Source organism: Drosophila simulans, chromosome 2R, assembly GCF_016746395.2.
Source record: "Drosophila simulans strain w501 chromosome 2R, Prin_Dsim_3.1, whole genome shotgun sequence".
Taxonomy (NCBI): domain Eukaryota; kingdom Metazoa; phylum Arthropoda; class Insecta; order Diptera; family Drosophilidae; genus Drosophila; species Drosophila simulans.
In genome coordinates, this window is record NC_052521.2 from 8,045,347 (window position 1) to 8,066,079 (window position 20,733).

Sequence of the window (20,733 nt, forward strand, 5' to 3'; positions counted from 1 at the left end):
GGCAATCAGGCAAGTATGAATATAAATAGATACAATGCAGAAAGCAATTGGAATACATTAAAAATGTAAAGCTTTAATTATGTTATTCACCTATTTTGAAGGATCAGATACCATGTTATCCCATTCCGCCCGTAATAGAAACATAATTCGGTCCTTTGTTTTACCATACACCTTTTGCATATATTTTATTATGGGAATACAATAAGTTCAATACCATTATGTGTATATTATGTATATATGTGTGTATCTGTATATCTATGTTAGTATCCTCATAAGTACGGGTATGCAGATGTGTGTTAGTGTTTAAAAACCATCATTGAATAATATATTGAATTATTTTATTTTGACGTTCTTGTATACATTGCCTAGTTGGGTTATTCTGTTGCAATTCAAATGGAATCCAAATAATGCCATTTTGTTTGGAGTTGGAATTGTTTTCATAGGGTTTACAAATATTTGGTTTAGCTGAGTACACAATGCAATAATCAATATGCTAAGTATTGGTTCAAATGACAACAATGTAGCGCAAAAATGTTTGCGTTATGCCTATGCACGAATTCATCAACAATTGTTTCTCGGGTACGTATGTATTATTTGCTTTGATTTTACTCCGGTCTAGTTTTAGTTTTAGCATCAGTTTAGTTTGGTTTAGTTTAATTGAATTGGATTGGATTATTAGTTGGGGCTTGACTAAAAGCGAAATCCACACACGAATATAAGGACAAATTCTTGAACGAGTGGTTATGCGCGTTTTATGATTAATTATAATACAAAACAGTTCGAATGCCAAAAGTACCAAGACTGGCTTAAGGCATTTTCGTATAGAATCATCTCAATTTTCCCCTTCTATATCCCAGCTCCCTTCCCCTCTTCTCCTCCCGGGCACTAAGCAACTCGTTGCGCTGTTGTGTAGATTTTCCTGGCATTTTCGTAGGTGCGCGGATTTTGTCTTCTTTTTTGGGTATTTATAATACAGCGATATGCCTTTAATTTAATCGTAATTTAAGTGAAACTCTGCTTGTACACATATTTAACATTAACGAGCATTGGCAAATATATATGTATACATATATATATATTCAGTTACATATTCAGATTCAGCAGTGTTAGCCCCCCCAAGTCAAAGTCCTTGTCCCGCTTACAATCTTCGTTCAAATTTAGTTTAGGCAGCGGTTTGTTGTGTCATTAAAGCGGCAACAAAGGGAAGCCTTGTACAGTAAAGAAAAAGAAAAGTGGGTGTTGTGTGCATATAAAACGGGGGGTGTTGGGGATTCGGATGTCGGGGCTAGGAAGGGGCTGGCAAATTAAATGCATCGATCTCTCAGCTGGCTCGGTGGGTTCAAGTAACTCGCAATCCGGATTCAGTTCGCAACAGTCTCGTAGGGGAAAGCAAAGTGTGGGCGAAGTGGGCGGTTAGGTGCTGGAAACTCAACTTGGGTGGCCGGACCTCGAGGGGGAGGGGTGCCGCAGTGGTGCTCCTGATCTCCTGCGGGTTATTGTCACTCTGGCCCTCGGAAGGTGTTCGATAGGGGATTCGGGCAACAAAAACTGCTAGTACCTCTATGTGTAGCTGTGGATCTGGCTGGTACTCTATGCGATACATGTATATTTGATGTATATATTTCTTTTATCATTTGCAACACATTAAAACTTTTCATTTCACTACATAAATACATACGTACATAATAATAATAATCATAATATTTAATAATAGCGGCTTACCACTCAGCCGCTTTGTTTGTGTTCGCTAGAATTTTCCAAGCCGGGGATTTTTGGTTAAACTACATCCGTTTCCGGTGTGTGTGTGTGTGTGTGTATAGTGCTCTTTGTTTTGTTGTGTGTGTGTGTATCCATACATATACATGGGTGTGTGTGTGTGTGAGGGTGGAGGGGTGTACTATATAAGTAGTTAGTTGTCTGTTCGATTTCACCGATTCGCTAGCTTTGTGCGTTTCGTCAAGCATCTCAAACTGTACAGTTTAGCCAGCGTATATACATGTGGATGTGGAGAACGGTTCGAAATACTCGTGCTGACTGACCTCCTGACCTCTTGACCCCCTTGTGTTGGGGTCGCTAATCAAATGACTTTAATCAGCACTCGGGGTGCATGCTTAATTAGTGCCGAATTACCGTCAAATCGGACTTTCGTTAAATTCTTTGCTCTTTTTTCTGAATCTCGATCTCGCAATTCGAATAAATTCAACTCAATACACACACTCAACAAATGTTTCATCGCTGCGGTCAGCCAATTAAATTACAGGTTATAAAATACCAATTACAAATTACAAGATACAATTCAAATATCGGATTAAATAACATTTGACATTTACACTGAGGCGAGCTTACGCAAAGGATATACATACACATATCAATACAAACACAGGGCCACGCCCCCACTGAAAGGGGAATGCGCGCCTATATTATCATTATCTCCTCATCGGTATTCGAACCGTCATCGTCGGCTTACTGAGGGATTACCATCGAAGCCCTGTTCAATGCTGACTAATTAGCTAGTTTCCAAATTCTGTTGTCTATGGTTGTTACGAATATGGTTGTTGCGGTGCTGCAGGATTCACCCGTCCTCCAATCCATCCATCGAACCTCTAACAATTGCAGTTGGCATTAGGCGTGCCCTGCGGCTGATCCGTCAACCTCTGGCCCTTCTGGCCACCGCCCACTAACGTCGGATCCGCGTCCAGACTCTCGGACATCTTGTCGCAGATGATGTCCACCAGGCGCTCGAAAACAGCCTGAAAGTAAGGTGGTTTATTCTGATATCTAGGAGCAATCGAAGAATTCCTACTCACCTTGACGTTGACGTTCTCCTTGGCGGACGTCTCGAAGAACTCAACACCCAATTGATCGGCCAACTGGCGACCACGTTCGAAGCTGATTACCCGCTGGTCCTCCATGTCGCACTTGTTGCCCACCAGGATCACCTGGGCATTGTCCCACGAATACGTTTTGATCTGTGTCACCCTTTGGAGTAAGAGAATTAACAGCATAAGAGGTGATCCAGTTTTAATGAATAGATTCACTTACCAATCCTGAACCGAGTTGAAACTGTCCTCGTTAGTGACATCGTACATCAGGATGAAACCCATCGCTCCACGGTAGTAGGCTGTGGTGATAGTTCGGTACCGCTCCTGTCCAGCAGTGTCCTATAAAAGCAAAAATACAGTTCAATGGGAAATGGCATCAAGACTATAAGAGACTAGGATTTTAAAAAACCTTTTAGAGCCGGTACTTGACTTATAACTCAATAAATAGCAGTTAAGCCCTAATGAATGAATCCCCAACATAGATTAACGGCTTAAAGCACAAGCCTCTACCGTATTCCACTCATTGATTATATTATCTTAATGGATGACTGAAAACACGACTGGCATCGCACAGCAAGGACTCTCGAGAGGACGCTCACCTGCGCTCTCGTCCGTAGCGATGGCCAATCAATAAATCAATGTCTCAGCTTTCCGGTTTAATGCTCTTCTCCGGACGATTCATTCGCCCCCACAAAACTAATCGAGGTCAAACAAGTTCTACACATCTCAAGTGCCCATAACAGTAGGCAGCACATGCTGCGACCCGATTATATATCTTAGAAAGAACATCAATATATACTCACCCAGATCTGGAGTTTCACGCGCTTGTCGTGCCGAAATACGGTCTTCACCTTAAAGTCGATGCCCACCGTGGAGACGAAGGCGGATGTGAAGCTATCGTCGGCGTAGCGGAAGAGGAAGCTGGTCTTGCCCACGCTGGAGTTGCCAATGATGAGCAGCTTGAACATGTAGTCAAAGTTCTGGTCGGCGGCATCCTTCTGCCACTTGGGGTCTCCGCCACTCGCCATTTTGACTGTTTAGAGCGGTGCTGCAAGGAGTGGATGAAAACATGGATTAGAAACGGAGTAGTAGTCTTGCAATATCTCACTACACCCTAAGGCATTATGTCCACATTATAATAACTAATCCCCATGATCTATATAATGTCAAGGAATCAAGATGAGATTAACAAAGTAGCAGGCTAGACTTGACTGTCACTGTGTATTTAAGATGTAAGACAGCAGAACCTTTAAGAACTCAGTCACATAAACACTTTCGTATAAGGAACAGTCATAAACCTACGAACGGGAAAGTTTTGCAAAATAACTTGGAAATCTAAAAGGAGTTGAGCGTTTTGTTATCGAGTTTTTGTTTGGACATTTCTGCGTTTGCAGATTCTTTTTATCCCACAACTGGCACTCTAATGCAAGTCCGCGTCTACTAAAAGGCAACATGTTTGATACCGCATTGGGAACAGTATTGAGCGTTATGGTGCAGTTGATCTTCCTAGTATTTGGCCAGATCCTGGGACAAATGGTCCAGCATCCATTGATTACTACTGGACTTTGCCTGCTGGGAGCATTTGCATACCACGCGGATCAGGAATCACTGAAGGAGATATATCAGCGCGTACTCGATTTGATTAGGACTCCACTGCAATTTGGGAACACATCCAGCTCAAGAAATCTTATTCCAGCATACGGTTACGACATGCAACATGGTCCGCATACCTGGTTGCCAAAGTCCAGGTCATCTGCCAGTTCTGTGGAGGAATCAACTTTTTTCCAGAGCCCAGTCAACATCGATGAAACTCAAATTCAACGCATGGCCATAAGGGAGCTCCTGAGCTGGAACCACTATGATGATCTGCCCGCCAGCATCACGCTGGAGAATACGGGTCAGACACTTATCCTCCGTGCCCAGTTCCACGGTAATGCACCTACTATCAGTGGAGCTGATCTCCTGGCCAGCTATACGTTTCTGGAACTGCGCTTCCACTGGGGCTGGTGCAACAGCGAGGGATCCGAGCATACGATCAACCACCGAAAGTTCCCACTTGAGATGCAGGTGATGCACAAAACGGGATCGGGTATTCCCCGGGCTTGCACCAGCAGCTATGACCTTCTGATGATCGGATACGTCTTTGAGCTGTCCGCCCACAATCCGTTCCTGGATCCCCTGGTGCAGAATTTGCGATTGGTTCAGAAGCCTGGAAAGCGTGTCCAGATTTCCCCGTTTCCCATATCCTACTTGATGTATCAATTTCGATCTGGATTCTATTCCTACGGCGGTTCGCTGACCCATCCGCCCTGTTACCAAGGCACCGAATGGTTCATCTTTCCCGAATCCCTAGCCATCAGCGACTTTCAGCTGCGTCATTTTCGTTTGCTCCTCGGTCCGGATGGGATCTCGCCCATAGCCCGTAACAGCCGCCCAGTTCAGCACATGGGCAATCGGGTCGTAAGTCTAAACTGCTTCTGCCCATATGATGCCGCCCAGTTGTCCAGAATGCATGTGGAGCTTTGCCAGGCGCAAGCTCAGGAGGAGCACGACGAGGACCGTATCGAACAGGAGCAGCAATTGGAACTGGAGCGCGAACTGGAGAGGCAACGGGAGAGCGACTTGAAAGCTCAGCAGGAGCAAGCTAGCGAGGCGGCCATCGCTGCTTCCGAGGACGAAGGTCAGCTAGTTGAGACTATAGATACCACTACCATAATAACTAGTAGCAGCAACACTAGCATATGCATGACTACGCTGATGCGGAAGGATTCGCCCAGGCAACTGGAACAGCCACCTCAGATGCCTATGATGGCTCCCAATCATGGTAACTTTTGCAATCCTGGCATTGTGATTTTCAGCGGTGTCAATGAATCCAAGTCCAAGTGCGGCATCCAACAGGATACACCGGAGGAGCTAATGATCCATAACAGAGGAGTGGGAATGAATATGGGTGGACAGAATGGCTGCAAGGCCGATGCCTTTTGCGGAGTGGGCGATGGCGTCAACATCGGGATTCGGATGGAGATGGTTGAGTAGCTGACATGCTATTATCAACCATTATGTCATCCATAGACACTCCATTTGTGGTCCATGCTGCACGAAGAACCGGTGGGGCTAGATGATGGACACGGAACACCGGTCAAGGCCAACTGGCGGCCAACTTGTGTTCTCTGGGTGCCCGGAAGTGATTGAATCGCGTGCGCGTGGATTAAACAAGTTGCGTTTATATTTTCTAAAGCATTACCCCCCAATCCCCTTGACTTTTAACCCTTGGAGTAGGCGGGAGGGGTTGGCTTTTGCGGCCTGACTTGGGAAAGGACCCACTTGATTATCCCTGTCACGTCACTGGGAAAACTCAAAGGGAATTGCAGAGCTGAACGGCGGGTTGGTGGACTGGTGGGCTGGTGCGGCCTTGAAAACTTTCAGCCTTGGCTTGGGCAAGTGACAACAGTCTCGGCTTACAGTTTGCCATTCGGGATGGTTGGCTGCCTGCTTTCCATATGCAATGAAGGCGGCGACATTGTGTCGATAATTTGTGTATATAGCCTGGTTCTCCTGGTTCCGTTTCCGCTCATCCTTATTCCCCCTCCAGAATCAGAATCAGAAGTTGCGCAGCGGCAAAATGCTGTCAGATTGCTGATGAACGACTTGGTGTAGAAGGACCGAGTGCGCGCGTCATCGTCAAGGATTTTGCTGGCAAAAGGACAGGCTTCGCTCCTGTCAAGCCTCTTCAGTCCCAGAAATATCCTGGAGGGGCCCGAACCCAAACCCAAACCCAGACACCAAAGAGGGGCCGCAATAAGAGGTCTTCAACGGCAGACGGCCCTTATCACAGGCGCTGTGTGGAAATGTTTTTATCTGCTCGACTGCGTGTAATTATCGATTTTTCTGTTGTTTTCCCCCTGCGTGGGGGTGGCTGCTAGACCCTGCCCCCATTTCCCACCCCCTTAACTGCTCTTTCATGTTTCAAATTTCCAATGATTTGGCAGCTGTTCAGCGGTCGGCAGCTGCGGGCTAGTTTAATTATTGATAAGAAACCCAATATTGGCCAAAACGAGAACTCAATCCTGCCTTAACGGTTCCAATTGAAAAAGTTTCTATTTAAGGTTTGTTGTCAGACGTAAATATTAGACATGTGCATAAATACTGGGTTATTTCAGTTTATTTTTTGCAATCAATATGAATAATCCTATACAATCAACTTTTTCCTGGAAATTGTGAAACTACATATTATTTGGTTCATACGCAGGTTCATATGTATGTATAGCCCATATCTATTGTCAACAAGATAATAACACTCAGCTCACATGCATCATAAGTATATTGAACTACTATAAAAGTAACATTCGGTTTTTAAATACTTTCAATAATTTTAATAAGTTTATGTGTTATCTCTACAATGTCAAAATCAAGTATGTTTAATATAAGAGTATTAAAATCCAACCAACGACCACATTATTTGACAATATGGAACTGATACTGCTAAGATTTTGATGCGAAAACGCAGGTATTTTGGTTTTACCTGGGACTAGCACCCCCTCAACCACTTTTGGTCCATCATGGCGGATACTTAATGTGTCAGATAAACTTACTCTGTCTTGAGGTTGTTGCGGTTGCAGTAGTATCTGCTGCTAATATTTCAGTTGCTGTTTATGATGGTGCTGCTGCAGATCCTGCTGTCACAAGAATATCCTGCTGTTTTCGATGTGTGGGTGAGAGGTACGCCGTGTTGTTGCTCGCACATACACACAAATCGATAATGGCAGCTCCTTTCGCTGAAGGGAGAAGGAAAAGGACTCGACTCAGCCTTGGCACTGGACTGACATACGCCGCGATTTCGCGTCGATTGATTCGTCGAGTTGTTTACGGTTACCCAATCAACTATTCACACGCCCGCGACCCACTCGTCTGGTCAGGATTGAGCTGACTACCGCTTCAGTGGCTCAATTATTCAGCAAATGCAACGCACCAACTGTTCTACCTTTTTGCCTCGACACGTCGACACCAAAGGACACACAATTTTCAATTTTTCCTTCGCTCTCAGGCGGCGAATTGACTGCTGCGGCGAAATCGGGCCAGTTTTGTATACGTTTTCATAATTCAACTGTTTCAACCTGGCTGACTGGCTGGCTAACTGACTGACTGGATGACTGGCTGCTGCCCACACAATTTCCCTGCTGCTTTTCCTGCTGCTGAAAATCGATGGGTCTCCGTGCCTGGGGTGTCCGTGTGTGGGCGTAGCTTTCGCGGCGATTTCGGGCGAGCTTTCCATTCATGCGCCGGTCATGCGCACCTCGCACTTCCGGAGCCTTTTGGAGCACTGGCCAAGGGGTTCATTTGAATTTATTTGTGGGCGCGAATTCATTCGTTCACTTTGTGAACCCAGAAACTATAGACCAAGGAACTGATAAAAACAGTAAACAAAATGTATAATTGTTTCTCTACATTTTTTAAATAATCCTTCTTCAAACCTTTGGAACTGGCGCATATCGAGACCTTGAGAATTGCAATTAGTTTATTGCACAATAAAAAATCCAAATCAAATCTGGGTTCAAAGATTATGAGTATAAAGAGTTTAATGACCAATAATCAAAAACGATTTTACCACCTACAGTTTACTGTTTCCCGCTAGCAGATCGCGTACCAATCGAACTGCGTACACAGCCGTTCCAGGAGCCGTGGTCACACCGTAGCCGCCGTGGCCGTAGTTGTGGACTACCTTCAGCCGCCTGCCTTCCGGATTCGTGATCAGTTCTGGCTCCACCCGAACGACGGAGCGGTGTGGCCGCAGACCAACACATTCCCGCACGATCTCCGCTTTCCGGAGACTGGGCAGCAAATCGTAGCACCGCTCTCGGATGGCCATGCTATCGTATTTGCACCACTCGGTGTTGTAGCTATCGAATTGGCGACATCCTCCCAGGGTCACAGTCTCAAATCCGGGCAGAACGTAGGTGTCGTAATCGCCGTAGAAAGCCGTCTTTACCCAGGGAGCACGCACTTTGAGCACTTGACCCCGGATGGGAACCAAATGCTGGTCGCCGCACAACTCCTTAGCTCCCATGCCGGTGCAGTTAAGGAGCACGTCAAAGTTCTGCGGCACCTCGAAAAAGCTATTCACATGCTGACGGACAACCTCTCCTCCGTTCTCCAGGAATCTAGCAACATTTAATATTTACGGTTATTTTCAAATTGTTGATTTTAAGGCTTCTCTTTCATTAAACAGCTACTCACTTTTTGGTGGCGTAGGGCAGGAAGAGCCGGCTTTCCGTTAGGCATGTGGTGAAGAAGGATCCGTACTTCCAGCCGCCGTTGCATAGCTTCAGTTCCTCCTCCGTGGCTCTTCGGTAGACGGGCAGTAGTTTCTCGATAAAGTGGTTCTAAGGCAGCAAAGTTAATCGAATTAAGCCGATGATGATAAGAATCACTGATTGTCGACTGCCCGGCAACGTACCCGTACGATGGAGGGGGAGGTGCGGGAGTAAATATAGCCGGATAATTGGCACACGCCCGCCAGAGGAGCCTCCTTGGAGCGACGCAGCTCATCCCAGTAGTTGAAGGCATCGGTCATCCACTGTCTACGATGAAAAGAAAAGTCGTTAGATGCACAACAGGTGTGTTGGAATCCAAAACAGATTCTCACTGCGTAATTTCCTGGGTGGGGCCCATGAAGCTGGTTCCAGGTCGGAAAATTCCAGCCGCCACATAGCTGACGGTGTCCTCGTTGAACCGATCCGCAATCACGGAAACCCTTGCCGTGGGAAACTCCTTCTGGAGCTCTAAGGCGGTCGTAAGACCGATGATACCGCTTCCCAAGACTCCGAAATGCATTCTGGATCCGCTTTGCGTTGATTACCCAATCCCAATGGAAGGCGATTTGGTACTGAGCGTGTTTTTAAAGGTACTTGCGGAGGTGGCAGCGGCTTATCAGCTCTTATCAAATACGCTCTCCATCGCGCCTCCAAAGATGAGATAAACTTTACTGCTCTCTATTAAAATTGCAATAAACACTTTTTTTCGTTGTTTTTGTTATGGTTGCAAACAGTGTTCCACGCTTACAATAGACCCTAAATAAATATTTACAAAATTAAATGTATCAGTGAGTATTAAATGCGAGATACAGCTTTTTAAAAAGCTACAGACTTTTATTTAAACATATTTTAGTAAAAAAAAGCAATTTTGCTTAAAAAAACTGGCAAAATACATATATTTCATTGTTTAAATATAAGCTGTTTGTCCTATTCTTCCATACGGGTATCTACTGTACATCGAAAATACTGTGTTGAATCAGCTGTTTGTACTACACACAAAAACACCATTGTAGGGACCACAACAACTTTTCTGAACTGTCAGTATAACTTGTCAACCCAAATTGGCTTGACAAATTTTTAAAACAATTATTGTACTCCGCTGAAATAAAACTATTTACCGGCGTTCAAACCGCAAAACTCAAAAATACCCACACGCTGAACAGCTGAGTGCGGTATTTTTTAGTTACGTTCACAATGTAAGTGCGATGCACGAATCTTTTTCAACACTGCCCGGAGGGTCACACTATCCACTCAGATATTTATTTTTCTAATAACATTTACCCAAAAGCAGACTTTACGCACAGCTTTGGCCACGAAGGACACGGAACAGATAGACAGCGAGCGGAGCAGCCAGGACTTGGAGCGAAAGCGGCAGGACCATCAGGACGGATTTCCCCAAGACAAGCAGTAGTAGTATGTCTTCGAAGTCGCCCAGCGAGGTGAGTTCCCTGGAAGTCTTGGGATAATTTCGATATCCGAGGCGTATTCAAAATAGTAGAGGGTTTTACCCGCAGCTGGGCAAATGTTTACGATCCGAGAAGGTTTCCCTTTCGCAATCGCGTGTCAGGCTGCCATCCCACGAGTAGAAGGTTCAACGTCATCTTATCGTTCTAGAGATTCATAGCTGAGGAGTGACGCAGCGCTCTGCGATGATAAGCCTGTCCAGCTTCCTGCTCGATCTACCGTCTATCGTTATATAACTTATTGGTTTCTGCAGGCCGAGGTCGTCTGACCCCGGTCGCTAATTGCTACTAACCCAGCCAAAATCGGCCCGCTGTTTGTGCCCACCCACAGGCCACAGACAGAGCCCAATGTCATCTGCCTCCCACTGGCCAAATGTTTACATGGCATTCATTGCACTTTCCCTTCGCCTGAATGCTTGTTTATGCCACGTAAACAATGCATTTGCATTGTGGCGAAAACCTTCGATCCTTGCCAGCTCGATGCTCTTTAGGGAGCTGTTAACCTGGAATGGGGAGTTTTGTAAAACCTGTGTATATATCAAGTCACGGCATTGTATCTCCTACGTCTTATATATAAAGTTGTATTGCATATTTTACCGGTGCGGGATATTTATTGTGTACCTTCGCAAATATAATCTGGTTTAATATTGTTGCTTTATGCAGCACCTTTCTCATCAAGCAATGTCTTTTGTATACACATATGTATGTGGCTCACGCGGATCGCTCTCCCGTTCGCCGAAAATAGAAGCTCATCGCCAGTGACGCCGCTCGCATTCAGTGTTCGATGCCACGCGAACTCGCACGCGCCTCTCCGCCAAATTCTTCGCGACGCGAAAGCCAAAACTCTTAAATTTGGATCCAAAGTGCGCAGGTTCAACTTTTGCCAACCATTGATCACCGGTGGCCAAACGTTTTTCCCAGGGATCCTCTTGTCCGCTCCTCAATTGCGACATCATTGGCACGCGCTAAACATATTAATTGCCCGGCGCTCCCATTTACTCATTAGATCCCTATAAATAAACAGCAAGCCATAGCCACCACAATATAGAACCAGTTTAGAACGTTTTGAATACCATGAAAAGTGTTTTCAAATTTTATTATAAATCTGATATCAGCCTGTAGTGGAAAATCAAGAAGTATCGAGCCTCCGAAGTGGCATCATGAAATATGCATGGGCCGAACCGATCACAAAGAATATCAGGCATAACAAAGATTCGCCATAAGGAAGTGGTTTGCCTTGTTAGCACTCCCGCGAGTCAATTAGTGATTTATGGGTGAGTTTGAAAGGCGGTTTCGAATGGCATTGAAAGGGCAGCAGAGCAATTTAGCTTTTGGAAAGTGTCTCCTTGATAAGGTCTAGGCAATAGATGGATTATTGAAGTCACTGACCTGCCAAACGTGATCGCTGATCGGCATATTTAATCGCTTAAAGTGTACCTGCGCAATTTCATTATCGTTGAGATTAATATGTCACTTTCCTCATCAGGTTTCCCATCGCCTTCACAGCGAAGAAAGCTTTAATCTCAGAATAGAGACACCTTTGCATTTAAGTCGCTTACATTTCATTTCATTTTAATTTAATTACTGCGATTCCGTTGTCTTTTCCTCACAGCAACAAGTTTCGCACATTGTAATTACACACGCCTTTCACGTGTCTGCGACAACAACACGTCCTCGTTCTGATGGCTTACGTTTCCTAGATTTCCCTACGGCTATATATGTACTTTCATGTCAGCGGCAATCGGCCAAAGGAGATGCTCTAGATGCGCTATGGAACTTGTTGCTCATCTGCTGCGAACGTGACACATGTCGATTGCCGCTCTCTTCAAGCTGATGATAAAGCCGAAACTGGCGCATCAGGTTTTCGTACTTTTATAATACGCCACTCAGCACGATCTCTGACGTCACAATGTACGATGATGACGTACCCGATGATTTATCGACCTGTGTCGAAGGGGGGCAGGTGGCTTCTTGCCAAGTTTAAGGTTGCAACGAGTGTATAATCAGGCCCATCCCTCGGCTCTTCCGCTTTCACCTTTACCGTAATGCGCTTAGCATTTCTCCGGTTCAGGAAATCGCTTTATATGGCTTTGGGACTGGGCCTCCGGGCCTCCCACTTGCATAATTTGGCCAGAGTGTAGTGGCTTGGGTTTGTTTATTTTAGCCTGGCGTGTGATTCACAGCCCAAGGTTGGCCAGCAAATGCGATTTCCAAAACATTTTTCGGGGCGTGATTCATTTCAAATGATTTCCCCATCTTGCAAAGCCACCCACAATCCAAATCTTATGTGTTTATGTCTACGCTAATCGTCCTTCACCCTCTGGCTTACCTCCAAAATACTGCGGCTATCAGCTGCCAAAATGTTTATCAGCCACAAAGATTTCGGTGGTGGCACGCTTTATTCCCTGGCCATTGTGCTTAGCCGAAAAATATTCTAGGAAAAGGCGAAATAAATAAAAAACAGACGCGGCCCCCCTTTCCAGCGCCACGAAAGTCTGGCAGTCGCTGGTTTATTTGTTTACACTCTGCTTGGCTTTTATTGCCGAAGAATTTTTCGAGTCCATTGTTTGTCTGTTTTGGCTGTTTTCATAAAATTTCCCAGTCAGCGCTCCTCTAGACGTTGGCATTCAACTGCAGTTTTATTTATTTATTTCTGGCTGATTCAAGCAGCTTTTGTTTTGCTCTCTAAGTTTGATTGAGTCCAAAATAAACGCAAGTAGCCCCCGCTGAGTGTGGCGCGTGTTTATTGGTATGGCCTACTTCAGCGCTGAGTTTTTCGCGTTTGGCGGCCCATTTGGGTCCATCATACTATACACTATACTATACTATGGTTGCGGAACTTATTTAATGGGTCCACTTAAATTGGCCTCGCTAAGTGGTTGTCGATCTGTCGCTTCATTTAGAACCAGTTCTCTGTAAACCAGTGTCCGACTTATATAATCGATCATCTTCTAGGGCCCTGCTTGATTGCTCTTAATCACAAGCAGACGCTCGTCTTCATTTCAGTTTAAAACGCCGAAGATCTCATTGTGCCATCAATTGAAATGCATGACCCATTGACGTATGCAACCGTCTTGAACACTTGTGTTCCTTTTGTTCGAGTATGTGCAGTGAGCAAAACGAGTTCGCAATGTACTGGGAAAATGCTTCTTAATGAACTTCAGTACGAGCGGAACTCATATGCTATATGTTATCATAAGTGCTGTTTACCAGTAGAACTTCCGTAAAATTAAAACTGTTGATTAACTTGTGCAACTGTGAAAGATTGAGTTCTTTATCACTATATAAATATATTTTTTGGTACCTCAATGCGTAGAGCTTTTCCCACACTGTATTAACATATACGTAGATGTGCTTATCGCCACTTCCATCGCTGTAATCTAATCGTGTGCTTATCAGGTAATGGCTGCGTGCCAGGGCAGTGGTCCGATAAGCGTTTCTGCCAATACCTTTGGTGCCGCGAAGGTGGCTGTGAGAGCCACCATCTCGTGATCCGGGGACACAATCACGACTTAAGTTTAGGACCAAACCAGCTGGGCGGGCAACTTGTTCAGGTTAACGAACTAGTTTGGGCCGTTTCGCTGCACTTGCGAATTCTCATTTTTGATAGTGCACAACCAACACATGTATCTATATACAGATCGGGAGAGAGCGGGAGGTGGTGCGATTGGAGAGGTGCCGAAAGCGGCGGCGACTACTACTACTTGTGCCGACCGTACGTACACCGAGACACGTCGCTACGTCGGGCTTCGTCACTCGACTCGCCTTGCAGTCTCTCCCACAATTTTCTGGGCGCTTTTCTGCAGTCGTCCCACGAACGTTGCCGCAATTGGTCGACACGAATCGGTTCGCGAATAAAATGACTGCCACGCCCCTTGCCCACTCTCGCCTCCTGGGAAAAACGCTGGCATATTGAACTGTGCGACTAACTAACTTATAAAATTAAATACTTAAAAGCAAGCCCAGCAAGTCGAGAAGAATCTGCCAAAAATTGACACAACAAACGCTTAAAATTTGTGAAAAACTGTGTGAAAACTAAAACTACAAAATGCTGAAGCTGTTTAAAAAACCCAAAGACAAAATACCCAAATCGGAAATCATAACCGAACCCAAGGAGCCAAAGACACCGCCGGTCTCCAAGTGCGGAAAACCTTTGCAGTTGGACAACTCGCGATGGGAGGCAAGTATATTCGAGATATTAAACCTGAACTTTGGCCAGATATCGCGTTCGAACGACTGGTCGTCAATATACATATGGTGTTCCATTGCGTCATGAGTATGTAGTATTTTGATTTCCAAGAAATCAGCGTGAATCCTGTGTTGATTCTCTTCAAGGCTGGGCCGAGATTTGTTTTTATTATTCTTGCCCTTGCAAAAATCCAGTTCTTATCGATCAAACCCATTTATCAGCAGCTCATTTGCGGGGGCAGCGGTGCGGTACTTGTTTATGGTCCCGAAAACGGGCCTGCAAGTGTCAATCACTCGATAAGGGGGATCCGAAAGACGGAAAAACAATCGGCGGTTCTATAAATTTCAGTGACATTTGTTTTTATCTTATCGAGCATTTCGTTTATATATACGCGCGTAGGCATGTACTCGCCATATAGCGTATATTGGCGTTTGTAAGCCAAAGGAGAAATGGCGCACCGATAAGGCGAGCGGAAAAAATAAGTCTTGAGAACTCTTAAGTAGAATGTCCCAGCTGTAGGTGTGTTTCGCGATAAGATATACCGCGAACTGTCCGAGTCATTAACTAATACAAGTCTTAAATTTTATTTTCTCCCCACAGCGCCGCCTACACAAAGAGCTGATGTCCCTGATTAAGGAGCCGCCACCAGGCGTAACCATCGACACCGAGAGCGTACAACAAAATTTATCAGAGTAAGTATGGACTACGCGGCGGAGTAGGCCAAGTTCAGCGACAACTGAAACTGGTTTAAATCAATTCGCAATTCAGCAATTCGCACTGAGCACAAAGCCCGCAGTTGTTGCAAGCTGACACTAATATCGTTGTTTCGTTTACAGATGGAAAATAAACATTAAAGGTTTCGAGGGCACACTTTACGAGGGCGAGGACTTCCAGCTACTTTTCAAATTCAACAATAAATATCCGTTCGATTCGCCAGAGGTAATAATTCAGTTAAACAAAGCGAAGCTGCATGGAATCTTAACCTTCTTCACTTAATCTGCAGGTGACCTTCATCGGCACTAATATACCGGTGCATCCGCATGTCTACAGCAACGGACACATCTGCCTATCCATTCTGACCGAGGACTGGTCGCCGGCGCTGTCCGTGCAGTCAGTGTGCCTTAGCATAGCCTCCATGTTGAGTAGTTGTCGCGAAAAGAAGCGTCCGCCGGACAACACGCTATACGTAAAAACCTGTAATAAGAATCCTAAAAAGACTAAATGGTGGTATCACGGTACGTATGCGTGATTTTCCAACTGAAGCCCACTGACTCTAAACTCGACTAATTGTATTTTTCAGATGATTCTGTTTAGTTGGATTTGCCATTTGCGAATACTGCCTGCTAATGTTTGCTTTGCGCATCCACCCAAAAAAAAAAACACCATTAGCAATACAGAAGTAGAAAACGGCAAGATGCCCCCAGAAATCCAAGAAATGTGGGACGGCGGCCAAGCACTGCTCGTGAGTGGAGCATGCTAAAACCCAAGTGCACTCGGATGCGAACGCAATGTGTAACAAAGCAAATGAAGTTAGCGAGAAACTTATGAGTAGTGTTTGGTAAACAATCGTGGCGCATGCAAACAATTCTAATTGTAGCTATGTGTAATCAACAAAGGCGTGTGCGAAAAACTATTATTAAATGTTAACATTTTAATTAGATTGTTAAGACCAAATTTATGTCTAAATTAAATGTTATGCTACCATTTAACTACTAAGCGTATGCAAACCACTTGAACGTTTGATGGTTCTGGCACCTATCGCCAGTTGCTGCTTCCACATTCCACGTGCATCTTTCGCGGCATTCTGCCCGAGGAGCGTCACCCAGCACACACACACATCGCCTCCATCCCAGCTTATATTAATTTTGTGTATTCTATCATCATAGATGAGAAGCAAAACTCATGCGATCATAGTTAAGATTACGACATTTTAAATGTATTAGCAGCCATATCCCCGATCGCTCTCATTGTCACCAGTCCTGCACTCTGTAATCTTCCCACATTGCCCATGCATAGGTCGTTAAGTTAACCAGTTCATATACTTGGCTAGGATAGTCCATCTGTGGCCAAAAATCTCGCAAGTGGCCCGAACGCAGAACACATTTACCTCTAACTGTGCAAGTAGATCTTAGGATGTGACGAGCTACTCGTCCGACTATCATACGATTTAACTGTAATCCGTGTAATGTATAAAGAACAAGTTAAATCCACTGTATGTTTATCCAGCGTATGTCTATAAATGCCTATAAATATTTACTGTTAAAAGTATTTAAAATAAAAACAAGTCTGTAGTCGAACGAAGCATCTGTTTTTCTGTTTGCATCAAATTGATCTCTGAAAAAGCCTTTCATTCAAGCCAATTCAAATCCTAAATAAGTTGGTTGTACTTATATTGGATTTGTATTTATACGTTTAGGATACTACAGGCGAAAGGGAACTGTCATTGGGAGGTTGGTTCATTTCAGGAAGCTTTTCTTATTCTATAATTATCAAAATGATTTAGACAACTTTCTCTAGAAATAAAGACATGTTACTTTGAATACGAAGTAAGGATTGAGGATTGATTTTCCTGTGTAGCCCACTGACATCTGATCATCTATGTAGCCAACAACAATCCATTTTTGAATAAATAATATCTATAACGTCGGATATAGCATTTATTTATTTAACATATATTAAGTTACGAGTTAACTGAATGGATTCGTATAGGACACATTTGTTCAACAAAATTAAGCGTTCAGTGCTCTGGTTGTGCGACCATTAAAGGATATTTTTTGGAGAGCTAGGTGGCAGAAACCACACCCGTTGTAGCCGTATAGTAGAGTCCCTGCAGCGCCTCCTGAAGCGCCCGTTCACAAGCCAGAGCGGATGTGAATCCGCCGGCATTCTCCTGCGGTGTTTCAGCTCGTATGTGGGCAATATAGCCCCTGGACACGATCTCACTTGTTGGCGGCATGGTAGGTCCCTCACTGAAAGGAACAAGTGGCTCGTACACGAAAAGTGGACCCTCCTCCGATTTGGGAACGGGCAGCAGGCTGGGATCGGCTGTCTGTCCGAACTTGATGCCCGTGGAGAACTCGTTGGCAGGCTTCGGCGGTGGCAGCTGTTTCTCCTCCTCACGCTGCTTTTCCGCTTTTTCGGCGAACTCGGTGACAATTTGGGCGGCATCCTTGCCGCTGTACATCAGCTCCTCGATCAGCGCCTGCTTGTCGCGTGCCTTCTTCTTCTTGTGCTCGTTCTCCAGTTCCTCTAGCTCCTTCCTACGCGCCTCCTCCTGAACTTTCTCCAGCTCAAGCATCTCCTCCAACGCGTACTCATCGCGCCCCACGCGGGTTTTATTCCGCTGAATGACCTCACGGTTATCCCGCTTGTAGGCCTCAATACGCTTGTTTGTCTCGATTATCTCGATGTTGTTGCACAGATTGTACACAATGTCCTCGATCTCCTCCAGATAGTCATTGTACTCCGCCAGGGAGGCAAAGTCCTCCTCGCGTTTATTGTAGTCGCGCAGAATTCGCCTACGAATGTCCACCTCCTTCTCCACCATTGGGTCCTCAAATAGCTGCACGCGGAAGTTGTTGCGCCGCAGGGGCACCATGCATTCTGGACAGGCGCCGGATCCTTTGAGGAACAGCAAGTCCACGCAGGATTCGCATAGTGTGTGGCCGCAAACGTTGACCATCAGCTTGAGCGATGGATTCCGGTATTTGGTGGTCTTGCACCGCGGGCACGCCTGGTCGTCCATCGTGTCGCCGGTTTACCTGTCCTCCTCTTTGCTGCTAAAATCCGTAAATAAAAACTTTGCCGGCCAATGTTTTCGATAAATTATTATTTGATGCGTTCCCTAATGTGACCATGGCTAGCCCGGAATGTCTTGTTAGCGATAACGCTTCATAAATTTAGCTCACATCTAGCACATACACGAACCACTCAGCTGCCAAACACAGCGCTGCCATACTTTATGTATGTTTAAAAATAGCCGTTACAAGCTTAAAAATTTAAAACTTAAAATGAATGCTTAAGCATACGGAATCATAAACCCTGTATTTTGAAGCCAGTAAATAACCCAGTAATTAATAAAAGCCAATTGCACAGTTTTCTTTTAACATTTTTATTTCAAACAGCATACGCGGTAGTTGTTCACATTAAGAGTAAAGTTTAAATATGTTTTCTTTAAAGATACACGCACTTTTATGTCATACGTATTTTGATATATGTGTTCTGAGTGTATATGCATTAAATAATTCAATAATTTACATTAACCAAATCATCCCCAGCTAGGTGCACCTGCCAGCCTTTAGGCAAGCGACCCGAGAGCAGCGATTTGATATACATTTGTTTTAGCTGCGTAGTAAAGTTTACAATTAAATACATTCAATAAACAGTAGTAGTGACATCATATACACCTCCTTTATATGCAGTATATATTTGTTTGCGTAGATAAAAGCATTGCCAAGCAGTTGATCAAAGTGACCCATCAATTTTGGGTGTTAGTTGCATGCGTAATACTTGAGAGAAGGATTGAGTGGTGAGTGGGGCGATTTTGTTTGGGTGGGTGCGTTATAAAAGCACTGTTGCAATACGAGGCGTACTCCTAATATATTTAGACTAACTTATGCGCTAGGAAGAGGACCTACTCGATTTATACAGATTGATTTAGTCGAATATATATTCAAAGGTGTGGTTAGGGGAGGAAAGAATATATGTAGAGACAGAACCTAAAAAGAATCGAAGGCGTCTTGTCTTTGTATAGGTTCTCAACAAATTTGTCGATTCAATTAGAAATCGAATCACTGTAAATATCACAATTTAGTTAACACATATACAATTATAATTGTAATAACTAAAATAAATGTACGTAAGCTGTCGTCATTAACAATAGAAACTACCAGTAATTACAGCAGCTGCATTTACAGGCTGCAGCCTATGTCGTGTATGGATGGGGATGCGTGGAGATCCAGCCACCTAGCCCTGCAGCGCAGTGACCTCCTCCTCCAGTTCGGCGTCCACCTCGTCGATCTTGGAGCCGGTGCACCCTCTGCACTTGCAGCAGATGATGCAAGGAGCAGCCAAGAGCAGTAGCGGCGAGGCCACCAGCAGCAGAATGCCAAAGCCGGCGAAGATCCCGATCACTTGGGCACGATGCCAGACCACCGAGGCCCGCGAGTGCCCCAGCTTGTTCTTGCACGGTCCCTTGTCGTAGTGGCGCAGCAGGAAGTCATCCTGCAGGAATACAAATTAGATGAAATATTCTAGACATGTAAGATCTAGGGACTTACATCCAAACTGGCCAGGCAGTACCAGCAGAAGACGTGCTTGCAGCGCTTGCACATCATCTGGGCGCAGCCCTCGTCCTTTTCGATGGGCACGGCGCACATGGGGCAGCACTTGATCAGTTCGTTGTCGAACGGTATGCCAATGTCGTCCTGGCCATCGGCAATCAGGCGCCGTCCAAACTCCTCGCAGCTTATGTTCGGATGGTACTGCAAAAAGGAGAGAAATCATTGTAAACTACAAACCACTAATAATTATATAAAACTAAAGCTAAAGAAATGTTACAGAACCGAATGATTGCACTAATCAAAACATAGAATATTCATTTTAGGAATTTAAGAATTTTTTATCAAATAATTAATTTATGACAGGAAACAAAAACAATGCCACACACTTACCGCCTTTTTGCAGAGGCCGCAGAATTCGTCCTTGCAGGAGGGACAGTGAACGGACACCGAGAGCACGGGAGCTCCGTTTCCGGCCGCGGCACCTGTGCTTCCGTTTCCGGCCGCCTCCTGCTGTGGACTGTAGCTCTGCGAGGTCGACGGCGACTCGTCCATTTGGCAAATGGCGCTGGACTGGCCGGGCTGTGCTGCTGCACCCACCGTGCAGATGGTCTCGCAGCCAGCTCGTGGACACCAGGTGCGCGTCTTGTCCAATTCGATTTCTAAATG

The 20,733-nt window shown here is 45.0% G+C and overlaps 6 protein-coding genes across 8 annotated transcripts in view; 2 read left to right on the forward strand and 4 right to left on the reverse strand.

Moving 5' to 3' along the window:
- Window positions 1-151: 151 nt before the first annotated feature.
- LOC6733897 (ras-related protein Rab-3) lies at window positions 152-8,042 on the reverse strand. The gene is made up of 5 exons (XM_016182335.3): window positions 7,415-8,042; window positions 3,626-3,870; window positions 3,043-3,161; window positions 2,808-2,979; window positions 152-2,750 (listed from the first exon to the last, which is right to left on the reverse strand). The coding sequence occupies exons 2-5, from the start codon at window positions 3,848-3,850 to the stop codon at window positions 2,604-2,606; spliced, it is 663 nt and encodes a 220-aa protein (XP_016026939.1). The 5' UTR covers window positions 3,851-3,870; window positions 7,415-8,042; the 3' UTR covers window positions 152-2,603.
- Window positions 4,053-6,074, forward strand: LOC6733898. Its single transcript, XM_002080906.4, has one exon. It carries the CDS (start codon window positions 4,275-4,277, stop codon window positions 5,856-5,858), a length of 1,584 nt encoding a protein of 527 aa, XP_002080942.1. The 5' UTR covers window positions 4,053-4,274; the 3' UTR covers window positions 5,859-6,074.
- Window positions 8,043-8,366: 324 nt separating the features above from the next.
- Window positions 8,367-10,380, reverse strand: LOC6733899 (D-aspartate oxidase). The gene is made up of 5 exons (XM_002080907.3): window positions 10,252-10,380; window positions 9,466-9,889; window positions 9,277-9,400; window positions 9,057-9,202; window positions 8,367-8,980 (listed from the first exon to the last, which is right to left on the reverse strand). The coding sequence occupies exons 2-5, from the start codon at window positions 9,651-9,653 to the stop codon at window positions 8,431-8,433; spliced, it is 1,008 nt and encodes a 335-aa protein (XP_002080943.1). The 5' UTR covers window positions 9,654-9,889; window positions 10,252-10,380; the 3' UTR covers window positions 8,367-8,430.
- Window positions 10,381-10,433: 53 nt separating this feature from the next.
- On the forward strand, window positions 10,434-17,086 carry LOC6733900 (ubiquitin-conjugating enzyme E2 W). Of its 2 annotated transcripts, none has more exons than XM_016167811.3 (5): window positions 10,434-10,572; window positions 15,386-15,477; window positions 15,622-15,724; window positions 15,789-16,020; window positions 16,086-17,086. In XM_016167811.3, exons 1-5 carry the CDS (start codon window positions 10,549-10,551, stop codon window positions 16,097-16,099), a joined length of 465 nt encoding a protein of 154 aa, XP_016026940.1. In that variant the 5' UTR covers window positions 10,434-10,548; the 3' UTR covers window positions 16,100-17,086. The 2 variants fall into 2 exon arrangements, with proteins under 2 accessions (XP_016026940.1, XP_016026941.1); XM_016167812.3 differs by lacking the exon at window positions 10,434-10,572 and adding an exon at window positions 14,391-14,776.
- A 345-nt stretch (window positions 17,087-17,431) lies between these two features.
- On the reverse strand, window positions 17,432-18,675 carry LOC27206621 (CDK-activating kinase assembly factor MAT1). The gene has a single exon (XM_016182334.3). The coding sequence runs from the start codon at window positions 18,528-18,530 to the stop codon at window positions 17,568-17,570; it is 963 nt and encodes a 320-aa protein (XP_016026943.1). The 5' UTR covers window positions 18,531-18,675; the 3' UTR covers window positions 17,432-17,567.
- Window positions 18,676-18,880: 205 nt separating this feature from the next.
- The window catches only part of LOC6733902, a 64,865-nt gene continuing 63,012 nt past the window's right edge, over window positions 18,881-20,733 (reverse strand). For both annotated transcript variants that reach the window (XM_016182333.3, XM_016182332.3), the window contains 3 exons: window positions 20,458-20,726; window positions 20,065-20,268; window positions 18,881-20,008 (listed from right to left, as the gene is read on the reverse strand). In XM_016182333.3, the coding sequence (XP_016026945.1) occupies window positions 19,751-20,008; window positions 20,065-20,268; window positions 20,458-20,726 (731 nt within the window). In that variant the 3' untranslated portion in view covers window positions 18,881-19,750. The remainder of the gene's footprint in view (window positions 20,009-20,064; window positions 20,269-20,457; window positions 20,727-20,733) is intronic.